At 22.2% G+C, this 18,779-nt stretch overlaps 2 protein-coding genes across 2 annotated transcripts in view; one reads left to right on the forward strand and one right to left on the reverse strand.

The window, feature by feature from the left end:
* The window catches only part of LOC127279676 (uncharacterized), a 74,411-nt gene extending 73,585 nt beyond the window's left edge, over positions 1-826 (forward strand). Inside the window, exon 10 of the mRNA XM_051302191.1 lies at positions 157-826. Coding sequence (XP_051158148.1) covers positions 157-226 — 70 coding nt within the window. The 3' untranslated portion in view covers positions 227-826. The remainder of the gene's footprint in view (positions 1-156) is intronic.
* LOC127279675 (HEAT repeat-containing protein 1) lies at positions 806-18,536 on the reverse strand. Its single transcript, XM_051302190.1, has 8 exons — positions 18,361-18,536; positions 17,892-18,034; positions 13,623-13,917; positions 7,982-12,386; positions 6,189-6,506; positions 4,195-4,649; positions 3,487-3,937; positions 806-1,233 (listed from the first exon to the last, which is right to left on the reverse strand). The coding sequence occupies exons 2-8, from the start codon at positions 18,031-18,033 to the stop codon at positions 1,063-1,065; spliced, it is 6,237 nt and encodes a 2,078-aa protein (XP_051158147.1). The 5' UTR covers position 18,034; positions 18,361-18,536; the 3' UTR covers positions 806-1,062.
* Between the last annotated feature and the right edge of the window lie 243 nt (positions 18,537-18,779).

The raw sequence follows: 18,779 nt of genomic DNA on the forward strand, positions 1-18,779 counted from the left end.
AAAAAAAACGTTTTTCTTTATTTTTAATTCAAAAAAGCACAATATTGTGAAGTTAATTCTCAATAAACCATGATTTGAGATGAATCCAGTCTCATAAGTGTCTTTTTTTGTAGGGGAATTTTAAAAATAATAAAACAATTTTTTTTCTCTCATTAGGAAAGCACCGTCTGAGGGTCATGTGGAAGAAGTTGCTTTAGACGCTGCAAATGGAGTTCCTCCAGTTTAATTGGAAAATTACTAAAGACTAGTTTAGGACAAAACGAATGAAAGGAGAGAGCGAGAGAGAGAGTATCTAATTATGGCCTAAGATTATACTCAAAACTACAGAGGAGTCATGAGAAAATTTGTGAACTCAATTTTATCGTCATCGGGTGGCGCACGAAGAAAACCACCCGCACACACACACACACATACACTATTGCATTTCCGAGTTCTGTTTTTCCTCAAAAGAAAATAAGGACGATATGAACAAACTGAAGATAATTCATTCATGTGCCAGAGTACAGATACCCTATGGCGTATCTGGCCTCAAATTCCTCTGCTTTTATTTTTCTACCTTCATCATTCAAAAAAATAAATTTCACATACATTTATTTTTCATCAATCACATTATCATTTTAAGTTTAATTTTACTAATATTGTCAAAAGTTATTATATATATGTACTTTTAATTATTTACAAAGTTGTATTATAATGTAGGAAGATATATATATATGTATAACAAATAAATATATATTAAAATATAAATATATATATAAAATATATATATATTTCGTCCAAATGTAATTAAGTTAAAATAAACGAATGTTTTTCGTAAAATAGACAATTTTACTTTATTTATTTATCATTTCCTAAATATAATTTCAATTCATATTTATATTTTACAAATTAAGAAGATAATTTCTCGCGAAATTTTATAATCAATTAACTATATTATATATATATTTATAAATCTCTTATAATTAACTGGAATTAATACCACGTATTAAACAGACGTATTCTTGTTTTAAAATTATAATAAAAGAATTTTAAAACATCGATAAATTTTAAGTGCTCGTGAAATCAGAAATATTTCTGAAGTGGTTCGCCAAGGATTTCTTCAAGTGTTCTCACTGCATTCTGTGCATTCTTCTCAGTGACTTCGTCCTCGTCTTCCAATAATTCTGCTAGGAACGGTACAGTTTCCGGCAAAAGTGGCATAAATTCTTCGCCTAATTTTCGCGCTATTTCCACCTGGAATGCAATAAAGAAAACGTTAAACTTAAATTTTAAAAATAAATAAAAACAATTTAACAATAATAAAGCTTTTTAATTTACTAAAATTATTAATTACTTATTATATTAATAAATTATTGAATATTACTGTTAAACATTACATTAATAAAAATAATTTCATTAATTTTTTTAATAAATACAAATAATTGTTGGTCAAAATTTTAAATTTGAATTCATAAAATTGAATTATTAAAAAATTTCTAGTTCCTTTCCTTTCTTTATAGAGATTTTCACGAAGACTAATTTATGGAAATTATTTGAACTTATCATGTAATTTATCAACTTCTTTTTATAATATAACTCTATAGTCAGATAATAGAAATTATCAACAAATTTTTTAATAAAATAATTGAAATTATGTCCAAATATTTAATTGAATTTAATATTTCAATTGAAAGTAACTTTAAATATTCAATGAAATAATTAAAATTCTCTTTTAATTTTTAATGAAATAAGTAAAATTAAATTTTCCTACCAAATAATTAAAATTATGTTCAAATTATAAATCAAATAATTGAAATTATCTTCAAATATTGAATCGAATAATAAAATTGAGAAAGAATTTCAAATTTCAATTTTTCATGAATTTTAAAAGTTCTATTATAAAATTTGTTAATTACTAATTTTTTTTCTAAATTTTCATAACGCAGCATTATTTTATAAAAAAAAAAATTAATTAATACCCTAAAACAACGAAAATTTGCCTGTTACCTTCCATTAAATAATAATTGAAATTACAGGCCTCGGATCGAATTTAAGGTGCAAAAAAAGTCGTTTCAGTTGATTTACATTCCAAAAAAATCGATTTTTTTATTTTAATTAAATTTAATTAGTTAATTAATAAGTACAGGATTCGGATTATCCGGTTTTTTCCGACTTTTTTCAACTTATTTTAATAACATGCTACTTATTTGACTTTTTTTACATTTTTTTTTTAAATTTTAAACAAAATACGTTTTTTAAGTATACAATGCAGATCTCCTTCAGATCTTCTTTATTTCAATTATTTAATAAATTTTTAACTAAAATTCTTCACTAAATTAATTATGTTTAATAATTTTAATGAAATTCTTCACAAATTCAATTATTTTAAACTATTTTTCAATTAAAATTTTTATGAAATTTAATAATTGTTTATAATTAAAAAAAAATTAGCAAATAAAATTACCAAAAATTTTTAATTCAAAATCACTTGAAATTTAATTATTTGCCTAAATTTCAATTATCTGAAAGCATTTTTCTATTATAAACTTTTGGAATTCAATTTTTGTATGTGATTTCTAAATTTTTCATCAACAGAAATCAATAAAAATTTCTCTTATTATAATTATTGTCTAAAAATTTAACACAATCTTTTGAAATTTAATTATTTTCCAAAATTTCAATATTAAATTTCAATTTAATTTTTCTGACTTTTTTCGACTTATTTGAATAAGATGCGACTTTTTTGACTTTTTTCAACATTTTTTTACAAAATTTTTAAACAAAATACGTCTTTCTTTAATATATAATAAAAAATTTTCATTAGATCTTCTTTATTTCAATTATTTAACAAATTTTTAACTGAAATTTTCTCTAAATTAATTATCTTTTATCTTTTAATTATCTTTTAAAATTTATCATCTAAAACTTTTTGAAAACTAATTTCATTTTTAACACTTCTGAAATTCAATTATTTTTAATAATTTTTATAATATTATTCGAAAATTCAACTATCTGAAACCATTTTTCATTTTAAATGTTTTCAAATTTTTTATTTTTCTCTGCAATTTCTAATAAATTTTTTAATAACAGAAATCATCAAAAATTGTAGATTAAAAATCACTTGAAGTTCAATTAATTTCAAAAATGTAAATTATAAATCTTTGAAAATTCAATTATTTCTAAAAATTCCAACTTTAACTCTTCTAAAATTATTATTTAAAAAAAAATTATATTTAAAAATCTGTAAAACTTAATTAAGTATTGCCTGAAATTTTTTTTGATCATCAAAACTAAAAGAAACTATAAAAAAAAATTTAATTCGAACAAATTGCTTAAATCAGACTTAAAAAAATTATAAAAACGGAATTTTAAGAATTTTTTCAAAAATTTGTCTTACAATTAAGTTTAATTTTGAAATATTCGAAATAAATTAATGATAATAATAATAGTAATAATTTGTAAATTATAACATTAAAGACACATTAAATAAAATATAAATATACTTACAATAGAGTTGAGAGCAGAATTTCTGACATAAGCTTTCGTGTGTCTTGATTTAAGAAGAATTTGATAAACAAGTTGTTTATGTAACGAATCATCAGAAGTGGCAGCAGCAAAAGACGCCACACATGGAACAATTAATTCATTTGATCGCTTCTCATATTCTTCCTTAGTTCCCATGGTATTTTCTATTTGATCAACTATTGGCTGAAGAAGAATACTAAAACGTTCCTGAGTTAAGAAATCGTGAGCATTGTAAGAGAAGACTCTGAGAAGTGTTAATAATATCACTTCAATAAGTTCAATTCTACTTGATTCATCATCAATTGTCGTTTCTTGAATTTCATCGTTTATTGATAAATTATTTGCGCTCAATAGTAAAGCAGCGTGTTTTAAAAAGTGCCCAGCGAAAAGTACAAAAAGTGATTTCAATGAATCCGCAATTGTCGCTGATAATCTATAAAAATAAATCATTTTTAATTAATTAATAAAATATTATAACAACTATATTTTCAGTAAAATAATTAATGTTTTTTCTTTCAGCTCAGTCAAAAATCACAATTTTTATCTAATTTTAATAAACAAGAACTCATTAATTTTATAATACTTATTTTTTCATTATTAGTTGTTTTTTTTGTTATCTTATTGTGTAAATAATTGCGTTACAAATATTATATTTCTGACAAAAAATTGAATGATAATAAAATTTGATACCTATAAAAAGTGATATTTCGATGCTTATGATGTGGATTTCTCGCTGCCCAATCGTATAATCTATAATAAAATGGCCTAAATGTATCTTCATTTAATTTAAATATTAATGCCACCATTGTTTTACTTGCACTCTCTTCAACGTTTTTCATATCCGACAAGGCAACCCCAATATCGTCATCAATTTCCATGTCTTCGGATTTTACAACTTGTTCACGGAATTCCAAGATATTTAAGAAAAATGTTATTAAATTTGGCATAGCAGTATTTAAATCAGATGCTTGTATATTTGTAAACGATTCAGCCAAAATACCCAATAGAGGATCAATGTATTTGTATTTTTTCTTAGATAAAAGCTCGTCGTAGGTATTTTTTACAGCTGGCAATAAAACTCTAAGAGGCACTGAGCTAGCAAGTTTATTTCCTGTTGCTTTCAATCTTGAGACAACTATTCCTATCTATTGAAAACAATTTTCAGAAATTAAAAAAAAATTGTCAACAATATTTAATATAAAGAATTTCAATATTCACTACAGCAATAAAATTTCAACTATTTGAACTGAAGGTTTCTACAAATTTCTTGTTGTATGACATAAATATTAAAAAAACAATAAGAAAAAATTTAAACCGATTGTTTGAAAAAAAATGAAAAATTAATTAAATAAAAATTTGTTTAATACAAAATTCGGTTAAATGCAAATTTAAAGTTAAATAAACATTTTTTAAAAAGAAAATTTCTTTAAATAATAATTCGATTATATGAAAATTATGTCTAAAATAAATTCAATCAAATGATAATTCAATGAAATGCAAATTCTCTTAAATAACAATTTAATTAAATGAAAATTTGTTAAAACATAAATTTTGTTAAATTAAAATTTGGTTCAATTAAAAGTCAGTTGAATAATAATACAATTTAATTATTAATTAATAATAATTAATTATTTAAATTTAATAGATCTTAAGATTCAATTATTTTGTAAATTCAATCATTTTCATTTTAGTTGTTCTATAAATTCAGTTATAAAATACTAACAATTATTTCGCAATTTAATTATTTTCAAAATTATTTTTAAAATTAAAATTTGTTGCTGTTCAACTATTTTGTAAATTAAAATTTTTAACATATTTAACTATTGTATAATTTCAAATGTTTGTATTTTCATTAAACGAATTAAAAAAAAAAAATTGAAAAACTTGTATTGTAATTTTGTGTGCAAAATCGGTTTAAAATTGTTTCGATCTTGTTTTTTAAACAAATATCTCTTTCCTATGCAGGAAACTGATAGAAAAGTAGAGCAGTTAATCATAATTTGTTCAGATATAGATAAAATATTTAAAAAATTACAATTTGTGTCACACGAAAATTCTCAAACTTAATACAATTCAATTTAGAAGATAAATGCGAAAATAATTGAATTTATAAATAACATTGAACTTAAAAAATTAATTAATTTAAAAATAATTAAATTACAATTTAATTCAATTCTACAATAATTCAATTTTTAAATATAAATGAATTTAAAAAAATTAAAAATGTTCTATTTAACTTGAAGCTCTATAAAAAGGATTGAACAATTGTAAATAATAATTGACAAAAAAAAAAAATCATTTTCGCACAAACGGAAAACAATTTTCCAATCCAAATTCAATCAAAAAAATATTTTTGAAAATTCAAGCTTTAAGAAAAAAACATAAAATAAATTCTTTGTTTTTTTTTCAAGCCATTGAACTAAATTTAAGTCAGTTTTCTACTTTTTATGTTTATTTAAAAACGAAAAGAATTTATTTAGCAAAAAAAACTCTAATTTATCTGTTTTCGCATTAAATTAAAAAAATTTTTTTTTAAAATATTTTCAAGTGTATAAAAATTTGTTTGAAATTTTAAAATATATTTAAAATTTAAGAATGTTGAAAAATATTTCAATATAAATGAATTTTATTTGTCTTTTTTTTGTTAATTTTTTCTATATTTAATTAATATGAATAATTCTTACCTTTGGATTTTCAGAATCGATATACAGTGAATTAAGTCGAGAGAGTTCAAACAATAATTGATCGAAATAAGGCGAAATTAAATTGGCCATTGTATCAACTATTTTCTGAAGAGCACAAACGATACTAATCATTATTAAATCCGGTACTTCTTGATAAATTTGTTTCTCCAATAGTGTCAAAATTGCCGGGAAAAATTTATTAAGTGAATAAATTGCATGAATTCTCATTGAACTACATAATTCTCCAATACATGCTGTTGCACTACCCAAAACTGGTCCATTTCTATTTTTCACCAAATTTATTGTCAACTCAAGAATCTGTAAAAAAAAATCCGTACATATATTAGAGATAATATATACAAATAAAATTTCCTAAAATAAATTATATTTTACAATTAATCAAAGTTTTAAATTAAAATTTTATTAAATTCAAAATTAAATTTTTTTTTCACTTCTTCTTGATTAAAATACTACTTTTTTTTAAAAATTTTCTTTGGTTATTACTACTTTTTATACAGGCCTCGGATGCGCAAAAAAAGTCGTTTCAGTTGATTTACATTCCAAAAAAAGTTGAAAAAATAGTTTTTTTATTTTATTTTAATCACCTACCTTTAATTATTAAATCCCCCTTATTAATTAGTTAATAAGTATTTTAATTTAAATAATTAATGTTATTCGATATTAAATCCATTTTATTAATATCTTAATTGTAAGAATAATTCTATAGGAATATTATAAAAAAAAATTTATTTCGAAAGTTTTAAAATAAAAAAAAAAATTAAAAATAATTTATCAAATAATTTCAGATAACATTTTTCAAAAGTAAGTAAATTTTCAAAGATTTATAATTCAGATTTTTAAAATTAATTGAACCTCAAGTGATTTTTAATTGAAATTTTTGTAATGAATAATTTATTAGAAATTACAAACAAAAATTGAATTTCAAAATTTTCTAATTAAAAAATACATTCAAATAATTGAATTTTTTGAAGAGTTATAATTGAAATTATTAAGTTTTAAAAAAGTTTTAAATGAACAATTTTAAAATTAATTCAATTTAAAAATGTTTTTTGTTAAATTTCAGACAATAATTAAATTTCACAAAATTAAAAATAATTTATTAAATAATTTTTGATGACATTTTTTAAAAGTAATTGAATTTTCAAAGATTTACAATTCAGATTTTTTAAATTAAATGAATTTCTCAAGTGATTTTTAATTGAGATTTTTTGTGATTTCTGTTGATGAAGAATTTATTAGAAATTACAGACAAAAATTAAACTTTAAAATTTTTTAATTTGAAAAATCCTTTTAGATAATTGAATTTTCGAAGAATATTATAAAAATCATTAAAAAATAATTGAATTTTGTTACAGTTATAATTAAAATTATTAAGTTTTAAATGAAAAATTTTAAAAATAATTTAATTTTAAATTGAAATTTTTGGTAATTTTATTTAATTTTTTTTTAAAGTGTAAACAATAATTATTGAATTTCATAAAATTTTTAATTGTAAAGAAATTTGTAAAAAATTTCATTAAAATTATTAAAAATAATTAATTTAGAGAAAAATTTTAGTTAAAAATTTGTTAAATAATTGAAATAAAGAAGATCTGAAGATCTGCATTGTATACTAAAAATATGTATTTTGTTTTAAAAATTTTGTAATCAAGTCGAAAAAAATTTAGAAAAAATCATATAATCCGAGGCCTGTTTATATTTTAATCTTAGTAGAAATTTATGAATGAGCAATTTTAATAAATATAAATGTATTTAAAAAAAATTTTAATTACCGGTTTGAAATTTTGTGGATGTTCTGTAGCGAGGAATTTGGCTAATAATTTAATACTAATTAAAGCCGTTTGTTGTATTATCTCCATTTCTTGACTGAGAAGTTTATGTGGACCTTTAAGTATATCCAAAAATGAATCCATTAAACTCAACAAATCATCATGATCTTGTTCACCAAAATTCCTTTGTTGTAATCTTGCATTTAATAATTCCAATGCTTTTCTTCTAACACTCAACAATTCATGACTAACGAGCCTCTTAATACTCTCAATAAATGCTTTATTTGGCAATAAACTGTTCACCAAATCCAAAATATCATATAAATGACGCAATAAAATTTTCCAATATTTCCCCTTTGGTTTACCCTGATGTAATTCAACACTTTTCGATGTACTTTGTATCATTAATACCAATTCAATAATTAATTTATCAAAATCACACATTAATTCATTCATTGTTTCTAAATCTAATTCTGCAATTTGATTAATAAATTCTGTTCGCGAGAGAAGTTGACTTAAAAATTGTACAATTGTATATTTATAGTGTCGCAATTGTTTTGGTGAATTTTTCTCAACATTAAATATATGATTATTTTTAAATCCATGTTTTCTTATTTTTTGACGATCGTCATCAATTTCAATTGGTAAAATTTTCAAAAATTGCACCAATTTCACGCAAATATTAATCATTTTTTGCGATGAAAATTCAAGTGATATTTGTTGAGCAAATTCCATTTTTTGTGCACGTCCTTGAATATTATTTTGCTCTGACAAAACATGTGATTCAAATGTCAATAAGAAATAAAGATGTATATAATTTTCTAAAAATTGAAGAAGTTTGACAAATATTGGAATTCTACGATGTTCAGGAATATCAGGTAATGAAGTAATAAAGAGACGTAATATTTCACAGGTTTTATTTTCATCATTACCTGCATTCACAACGGGAATAATTGTCTCAATTGTTTTCGATGTTATTTGAATTGAATAAGAATCCTCTTGTCTTAATACAGAGCTACCCATAAATGTGAAAATTGGCATAATATTATTAAGAGCACTTTGTGTATCGGCAACTTTAAACAATTCAACTAAAAGCGATAGTGCATAATAATGTGTTTGGGGATTTCGTGAAATTCTAATGCACTCGGCTATTAAGGCAATATGTAAATGTGCACCTTGAATTGGAAGTGATTTAGTTGACAAAAGATGAAGTGCCGAAAGTACCAATTGATTTGTATATTCAACGGGATCTTGAATTTCAAAACTGAGACAAGTACGAAGAAGATCAAATAAAGGTAAAATGAGAATTTTCTCATTTTCAATGTTTGTTGCAGTTTTTATAAATTCAAGTAAAGTTATACCTCTCTTCCATTTATGTGTATTAATTAAATCAGGATTTTGTGAAACTTGATTTAATTTTCTCTTTGTTTTTGTTTCAATTTTTTTCAAATCAGATTTTGTCATTTCTTTTAATTCATTAACAATAAATTGTGCATCAATTTTTATTCTTCTAAATGCTTTACTTGCCTTTGAACTAACAATATTCACTTCACAATCAGTGATAACGTCAATTAATTTTGAAAAAAGATTCCTCTGCAATTGTGGTGAGATTTTATTTAAATTCTCAAAAAATGTCTCATCAATTTGTTTTATTATTATCATACTTGGCGATTTTAGGGTATTTTTCACTAAAATTTGTGATGTATGATCCGAGAGTGACATTTCAAATAATTTCCAAACATCCTTACATTGTAGAGCACTTACACAACTGCTATTAATTCTTTGTAAAATATTTGTTAATCCAATGCTAATGTATTTATTTTCCGGCTGTTTTTTTGCCATTGCAAGAAATTTTAATCCAAGTGGTGCCAATAATTTGAGAATTGTTGCACCATTCACATTAATCAAACAATCAAGTAATTGTGCAATCAAATGAATGGGAATTTTTTCATTTCTAATAACATCAAAAAGCATTTTTTGCGCCTCATTCAATTTCTCCCTAACATCATCATTTAATAAATGACGTACGTCCGGATCTGGTGATAACAAAAAATAAAGTATCAAACTACATTGTTCAGAATCCATATCAATTTCATGACTTCTCATTGACAATTCCTGTAGAAGTGTAAAAAATCCCTCACCCTTGAGATTAAATGTTTGTGAAATTTTTTTCAAAATATTAACAGAAATTCCACGACATTTATTTATTTTTGACGTTAAACTTATTAATAAATTACTGATAAATATTTCATCCTTAAAAATCCATTGAAATGATTTACAGTCATTTAATAATTGAAGTGTCATTTCGAGTGCGTGATAGGAAATTTCCTTTTTCACTGGTTCATTAAATAATTGGGACAAAAATTGCAAAAGATTTTGCAAATCAGCAAAATGTCTTTGAAAAAATATTTTTAAACACCACATATAGTGTGATTTTGTCTTCTTATTATTTGTACCATTTAAATAAATTTCAATTAATCTCACAATTAATTTACTTCGTTCTTCGTCATTTTCAAAATCAAACATAAAACTTTCGGATTTAAAATCAAGACGTCTGTGTATCATTTCCAAAACATAGGTTCCTGCTTGAAGTGGAAGAATTCCTTTTGACGTTAAAGAAAGTGCTTCTGGCATTTTTTGATCTGTCAAATGTGAAGTATCGGGCAAAAGTCGAACATTTTTGTAATTTTTCAACATTTCTGAAACTAATTCAATAGCTTCTTTTGCAACATCAAATGAAAGTGAACCAACTGGTACACGACAAACTGAACCAAGTAAAAGCATATTAAAAAATAAAAAAGCCGCATCGCCATTCATTTGTTGTTTCATTGTATTTATTATAATATCCGTTGGTGGTAATAAATCTTTATTTAAAAGTGAATGAAAACTCATTGACACTAACCATTCAGCAATCATTTTTGATTCCTTCTCTTCATTGGCTATTAATTTAATTTGTTCTAAATTTGATAATTTTTCAACAGATTCATTTCGACGTTTATTGAGATCCTCCTCCAATTCTTTTTTAAGTGTACGAAAAAATTTATTCCTCTTACCAAAATTTGAATCCAAAATTTCTAAACTAATTTTCACATGATCATTGACAATTGGAAATATATAAGGAAGTACAACTAGAAATACACTTGCGTCTTCTCCATTATCACAAATTTCCAAAAGAATTTTTATTGCTGGCTCAGCAACAATTTTTCGATTTTTTGCATTACATTTCGAAACGAGAATCATTAATTTTTCCACTAATACTTGAACGGAAAAAAGTTCTTTTAATCGTTTAGTTGAAAATGAAAGTAAAGTACCAATAACATGATCGTCATCATCATTAAATCGTGCCAATAAAGTTTGATAAATTAAATCTTGAAAATTTTCCGATATTACAATTGAATTTTTTGATATTATTTTCAATGCCAAAATTCGTTGCTCTGAATTGGCGTGTGATAAATTATTTAAAATCTCCAATGAACCCTCAGAATCACGTGCACCATCGTGCCATGACATGAGAAATTTTAAATTTTCCTTTGCATCCTCATTATTATCACAGGAATTCATTATTTTCTTTAGCATCTCATCAAATTTATTTGGATAACTTTTCTCTAATGATTTATATAAATTCATTAGATATTGTTTTGATTCTTCTGTTCTCACAAGATTGACTAATTTATTTTTTAAAATTGATGTTAAAAATATATCCACTTCATCGTCTAGTGAAACTTTTTGAAAAATATCATCCATCATTTTTTCAACATTCTCCGATTCATTGGGATTTATTAAAATATAACGAAGTGCAGATTCCAAAAGAAGTCCAATGAATTTCGATGTTTTTACACCAGATGATTTAATTTTTATAAGATTTTCTATAAACCATGATAAATTTGATAAACGAACGACTAGTCTATCAGAAATTGTCTCAAGTGGATTGGTGTATGAATTATAAAATGAAATTAAAAACAGTAATGTTCCATAATGCATACTTGAACGTTTAAAAGATTTATATAAAAGATAATCAATGGTATCGTCTTTGAGTTTGACTTTAGTGTTGAGAGTGAAAAAAATCATGTAACTACCAGCGGCAAAATCTTGAATTGAACTTGATAATCCACTAACAAGTGCTGGAAGCAAATGATTAATTTGAATATCAGAAATAGTTGTAATTCGATTAATTGACTTGATAAGTGTAGATGTATAAAAATTATACAATGTTGCTAAACTTGTTGCTTGAGAACCATAAATTTTTGTTGCATTAATCACATGATTACAAATCAATTTGAAGAAACCATTATCGGAGGTCATTCGATTTATCAAGACTAAAGAGGAGAGAGGACCTCTTGTTTTTTGAACTGATTTTAACCAATGCCATTTATCTGTAGCATCTGATACATCCACTAATTGTAATGCTCTGAAAATAATTTTTTTTTTTATTTAATATTTTATTGTGTCTAAAAAAGTTTTTAAAAAAAATGCTCCCTGACTTATATATCATTTCTCTCACTATGCATTGCTTAAAATTGAAAGAGAAATCGATAATATTTTGAAATATATAAAAATAAACTGAGAATTCTAAGGGAAAAATTTTTGATCTGCGTTGTAAAAGCAAAATATTTGATAGTATTGAATTAAAATTTTGTAGAGAACTCAAAAATAGTATAATTAATCGATATTATATGCCAGAGCACTAATATTTTATGAAACAATTTTAAGGAAAATCTAATATGTAGAAAGTCTTAGAAAAAAAGAAAATAAAAGAAAAATCAATATATAATTTTAGAAATTTGAAAAGAAAGAAAAAAAAATGAGAATTTGAGGAAAAAATTAAAAATTTGATTCCCTTTTGTAAAAATAAAAAGGTTTTTTTAGCACTCTCCAAAAAAATTATTAATTATTTAGTAATTACAAAAAATTGTGAATATTTTCTAACTTTTTCTTGACTTCCCTGTAGAGCTGCAAGAATAATTTAATGGAGGCGATAAGGTATTTAAATTCTTTTTCAAAAAATTTGAAAACAAACCTTGAAAATTCATGTTTTTTTCACATTTTTTCAAAAATAAACGTCAATATTCTTTTTATTTCAATTAAATTATTTTTTCATTTAAACAAGAAGGTCTACAAAATTATAATTTTTTCCTCTATAATTCTAAATTAGTAAAAATTTTTAACTAATTTAAATTAATGACGACTGATTTTTTGCCATAAATTAGTTTCACTAATGAATATAACTGATTTATTGGGAAAAAAAAAATTTTTTTTAAATTCATCGACAGTTTTATTAAAATAGTTATTTTTTATAATTTCAAACAAATTATCGAATGAATGTTGAAAAAAAAATTTAATTTTTTTCAAACAAATAAAATTCTCAAAAGGTCAAAAGTAATTTTTTAGCAAAATTTTAATAAATATAATAATTTTAGATTCTAAATAATTCCAGAAAAAGAAAATTAGTTGCCTATCAAAATTGTAAATTTTAATCATTTAAAATTTCATTGATCCCTCGCTTTAAAAATAGTAAATGATAACGTCATTTGATAAATAATAATAATAGAAATAAAAAACTAAAAATTAAGTACATAATAAAATGATAAAATAATAAATTGGATAAATATAAAATTAAAAATTATTAATAAAATTTTTAATTTACCTTGCAAACATGCGTGTTTCGTAGAATGGTAGAATCAACAATAGAAATTGGTCCTTGTTATATTGATGAATACGAAATCTGCGAATAAGCCATTCCAAAGCTTTATGTGAATAATCTAATAGAAAATAAGGTGCAAGAAGTATCAAAAATTTCTCAATATTTGCATCTAATTTTTTATTAAGCTTAGAGCCTTGTACAGCACGCTCTAAATTCAGAGAACTTTGTGCAAATAAAGTTCCTTCAAATTCTTCAAAAAGATTGCTCAGTTTGATTAATTCCTTCAGTCCACTTAGACCTAAAAGAAATTGAATTTTTAAATTAGAACAATTTCATTAATATCAAAATTATAATTAAAATTATTATTTTTATAAGGATAAATTCTATATTCTTTACCTACAATCGTTGTGGCCTATTTTTTAAAAAATCTTATAATTTTTAAATAATCATTTTTGATATCAGTAAAAATTATTTATTTTATTTAACACTTTTATGTTTTTGTCGAATAAATAATAACTAATTATTATTATTATTTTATAAAATAAAGTAACAAAATTAAACGCGCGCAAGCGCGCCAAATTGAATATTTAATTGTTTGTTATAAAGAAATTAAAGATTAATATGATCAATAATAATTTAATTTATTAGAATATTATTACATATTAAATGATAATAATGAAAATTATATGTTTACAGGCCTCGGATTATACAACTTTTTCCGACTTTTTTCAAAAATACGACTTTTATCGACTTATTTTAATAAAATGTGATATTTTTTTTTACATTTGAAAAAAAATGTAAATAAAATACATTTTTTAGTATAAAATGTAGATCTTCTTCAGATCTTCTTCAATTCAATTATTTAACAAATTTTGAACTAAAATGATTCTTCACTAAATTAATTATTTTTAATAATTTTAATGAAATACATCACAAATTCAATTATATCAAAATTATTTTTCAATTAAAATTTTTATGAAATTTACCAATTGTTTATAATTAAAAAAAAAATATCACAATAAAATTGAATTATTTTTTTAAAATTTCAATTCAAAATAAACTAAAATTCAATTATTACCCGAAATTTTAATTCAAAATCAATTAAAAATCCAATAATTATCCAAAATTTTCAATTTAAAATTTAATTATTTACCAAGTTTTCAATTTAAAATGAAATAAAATTCAATTATTTTTTAAAATTTCTATTCAAAATTAATTATCCAAATTTTCAATCAAAAATGAACTTAAATTAAATTATTATTCAAAATTTTCAATTCAAAATGAACTAAAATTCAATTATTTTCCAAATTTAAAATCAAATAAAATTTCATTATTCTCAAAAATTTGAATTCAAAATTAATTGAATTTTCAATAATTTGAATTTAAAAGCATCTAAAATTTAATTATTTCTAAAATTTTCCATCGAAAATTTTTTTTTTGAAATTTAATAATTTCACTTATAACTCTAAGGAAATTCAATTATTTTTAACTATTTTAATAATATTCTTTGAAATTTTAACTATCTGAAACCATTTTTCAATTAAAAATGATTTTCAAATTATTGTATTTTGTCCGCATTTTCTAATAAATTTTTAGTGAAATCATCTAAAATTTTAATTACAAAACACTTAAAGTTTCAATTAATTTCAAAAATCTCAATTTTAAATCTTTGAAAATTCAATTAAATTTAAAAAATGTTTTCCAAAAATTGTTTGATAAATTATTTTTAGTTCTGTAAAATTTAATAATTGTTTGAAAATTAACAATATCTTTTGAAATTTAATTATTTCTAAAAATTTCAACTTTAACCCTTCGAAAAGGATTATTATTAAAAAAAAAAAATTTTTTATTTAAAAATCTGTAAAATATTTTTGTTAAAATAAAAAACAAATCCACTTTTTTTGGAATATAAATCGACTAAAACGACTTTTTGTGTCTTTAAGTTGATTCGAGGCCTGTGTTTTTATAATTAATATTTAATAGGTATTCGTTGGCCCCTGGTACCTTAAAAATTAATTTTTAAAAATAAATTTTTTTCAAATTACTATCTTGTACGAAATTTCCTGGCGCATCTTTTTTCTCATCATAATTTTTTTGTATTTGTATACAATTTTTGAATCAATATACAACTTTAAAAAAAATTTCGTTGGTAAACGTTGTGTACTTCAGCTTCGTGAATTGAATTTTGGAATTTGGAATTTTAAAGAAACTTATTCCCAAATTTGGAAACACAATTATACAACTTTGGCAAAAATGAGAAAAAGAATTGTCAAAATTTGACACGTCATAAGATTACTATTCAAAAAAACACGTGAAATCAGAAAAGGCCAACTTCAAGTTAAGACAGAAGGACAGACCAAGCATTTTATTATTATATAATATTTGGACAGCATAAAACAATACAAATAGTTTTTTTTTTACTTCATAAATTAAAAATTTCTGACTGCTGTCCGAAATTAATAACAGTGTCCGATTACTGTGGTTTTTTAAAATTTTTTCTTAAAATATTTATATTTTATTAAATATTAAAGTAATTTTAGCAAATATGTATGGTTTTTTAATCGCAGGCCTCGGATCGAGTTTAAGGCACAAAAAAGTCGCTTTAGTCGTTTTATATACCAAAAAAAAGTCGAAAAAGTCGATTTTTTTTATTTTAACAAAATTCAATTGATAATGAATATTTTACTTTAAATAACTAATGTTATTAGATATTCAATTTATTTTATTAATTCTGTAATGAGAATAATTCTATAAAAATATTATCAAGAAAATTTATTCCGAATATTTTAAAATCGAACTAATTGTAAGACAAATTTTCAATATTTTATTTAAGTAGTACAAATTTGAAATTTCTAAAAAAAAAAAAATTCTTAAAATTCCATTTTTATAATTTTTTGAAGTCTGATTTAAACAATTTATTTTAATTAAAAATTTTGTCATAGTTTTTAGTTTTGATGGTAAAAAAAATTTCAGGCAATACTTAATCAAGTTTTACAGATTTTTAAATAAACATTATTTTAAAATAATAATAATTCTGGAAGAGTTAAAGTTGAAATTTTTAGAAATAATTGAATTTCAAAAGAATTTTTTCATTTTCAGACAATAATTAAGTTTTACAGAAAAATGGTTTCAGATAGTTGAATTTTCGAAGAATATTAAAAAAATCATTAAAAAAAATTGAAATTTTTGCAAAAAATTAAATTTCAAGTAATTTTGAATTAAAAATTTTTGTAAATTTTATTTGCTAATTTTTTTAAAATTATAAACAATTATTAAATTTCATAAAAATTTTAATTGAAAAACAGTATAAGATACCAATTGAATTTATGAAGAATTTCATTAAAATTATTAAAAATAATTAATTTAGTGAAAAATTTTAGTTAAAAATTTGTTAAATAATTGAAATAAAGATGATCTGAAAAATATCTGCATTGTACACTAAAAAAACGTATTTTGCTTAAAAATGTAAAAAGAAAAAGTTGCATTTTATTAAAATAATGTATCATTACAAAATGATTTGATTTCAATGTAATATAGCTTATTTTCTTCAGAAAATGATTCTCTACAACTTTACAGTGGGGATTTTCTGCTTGTTTGTAAATCCTCACGGTGAAGTTGTAGAAAATCATTTTCTAAAGAAAGTAAGCCATATTACATTGAAATGAAATTATTTTTAAAAAATTTTGTAGAAGCGATGTGACAGAAAATTTTTTAAACAAATAAGTTTTTTAGGTTTTAAATTTTTTTCTTAAAAATTGATATTCCTTCTTTTAGAAAGTACAATTAATAACTTTATTTTAATTATTTAAACGTTAATTATTTTTTCTGGAGGTCTGCATTTCCGTGGATAAACGTCCTTTAATTTTTTTTTTGATTTATTAGCGAACATTCTACTATTATTCTGTCGAGAATTATTGACATTTTAAAAATCGAAAATTTTTTTAAAAACTTGACTGTTTGGACTATTTTTGTTTATAAAATTTCTTCTAACTCTAAAATTATTATAAAAAACTTAGAGAATATTTAAAAACAAATTAATTGATTTTTTTCAATAAAACATTTCAAAGTTATTGATGTTTCAACATTAAAAAAATATTTAAAAACTCAATTTTGTTTTTTTTTTTTTTTTTTTTTTTTTTATTAAATTTTTATGTAAGTTTTAATATTTTGAATCTATTTATATTTATAGAAAAAGGCTGCAACGATTTTAGGTGAAATATAATGGATTGAATAATAAAAATCTTTTTTAAATGAATTATACATATCACTCACCAATATTTAAAACAGTTTCTCTGTCAAGATTAGCAGCATCCTTGGGATCAAATAATAAACTAGGTCTCTTTTTATCTTGAAGCAATAATGAAGTTTGAGGTGCTCGCAACCTATTCAACTGTTCTGCAAGAGACGTCGTCATTCTAGAAATAAACAGAAATCTATGACAATAATTATTTCTAAAAAATAGATATTTAATTTCAATAATTATAATTTACTATTATTTTTTAACGTTTTTCAATAAGCAATAGTTATAAGAATTGCAAATTCCTAACCTTTAAGAAAATAATTTTTCAAATCGTTAATCCAATAATTAAGGTACTGTATTAAATAATTTATTTTAAATAGAAAAATATTTTTTTATTAAAATATTTTTAATGTTATTTAAAAGAAACAGTTTTTTTTTAAATAAAATATACGTTAAAATATAAACATAACCTCATTTTGAATAAATAAATGTTTTACTTACTTGCAGTACTCAGGAGTTTACGGTTATTAAAAATTATTACTTGTTCTTAATTGGTAAAATGCAAATTCACTTATCTATAAACTCGAAATATTGTTCATCTCAATGAAACAATTCTTATTTATTGAGATTTTTAGTTAACTTTTTTGAAAGACACAAACACGTGCACGTGCACTGTTTTGCCGATTGGCACTTCTGAATAAAACATCAACTATCCCTAGAATCTAGTTATAATTCTAGGGTCATTTTATTTTTAAGCTGTCAGCCGTGCACACCAAAATAAAATGAAGCGCGAAAATTTGAATGAGACATCTCTCAAGTTGCTCTGTGACAGGTGGACAATTTTCCTTCTGCAAAGATTATATGTGACCTGGACAGTTAAAAGGGACCTTTTGTCCGAAAAAATCGATTTTTTATTGATT

The sequence above is a fragment of the Leptopilina boulardi genome, unplaced genomic scaffold, assembly GCF_019393585.1.
Source record: "Leptopilina boulardi isolate dan_hultmark-lab unplaced genomic scaffold, ZJU_Lbou_2.1 LbouV2_221, whole genome shotgun sequence".
Taxonomy (NCBI): domain Eukaryota; kingdom Metazoa; phylum Arthropoda; class Insecta; order Hymenoptera; family Figitidae; genus Leptopilina; species Leptopilina boulardi.

Bases quoted from the DNA above. Each gene is read 5' to 3' on its own strand.
- LOC127279675 (XM_051302190.1), bottom strand. From the start codon at position 18,033: ATGACGACGTCTCTTGCAGAACAGTTGAATAGGTTGCGAGCACCTCAA. The intron at 13,918-17,891 runs GTGAGTGATATG...AATTTCTTTTAG, and splicing joins AGAAACTGTTTTAAATATTG to GTCTAAGTGGACTGAAGGAA. The intron at 3,938-4,194 runs GTATCAAATTTT...TTATTTTTATAG, and splicing joins CGAAATATCACTTTTTATAG to ATTATCAGCGACAATTGCGG.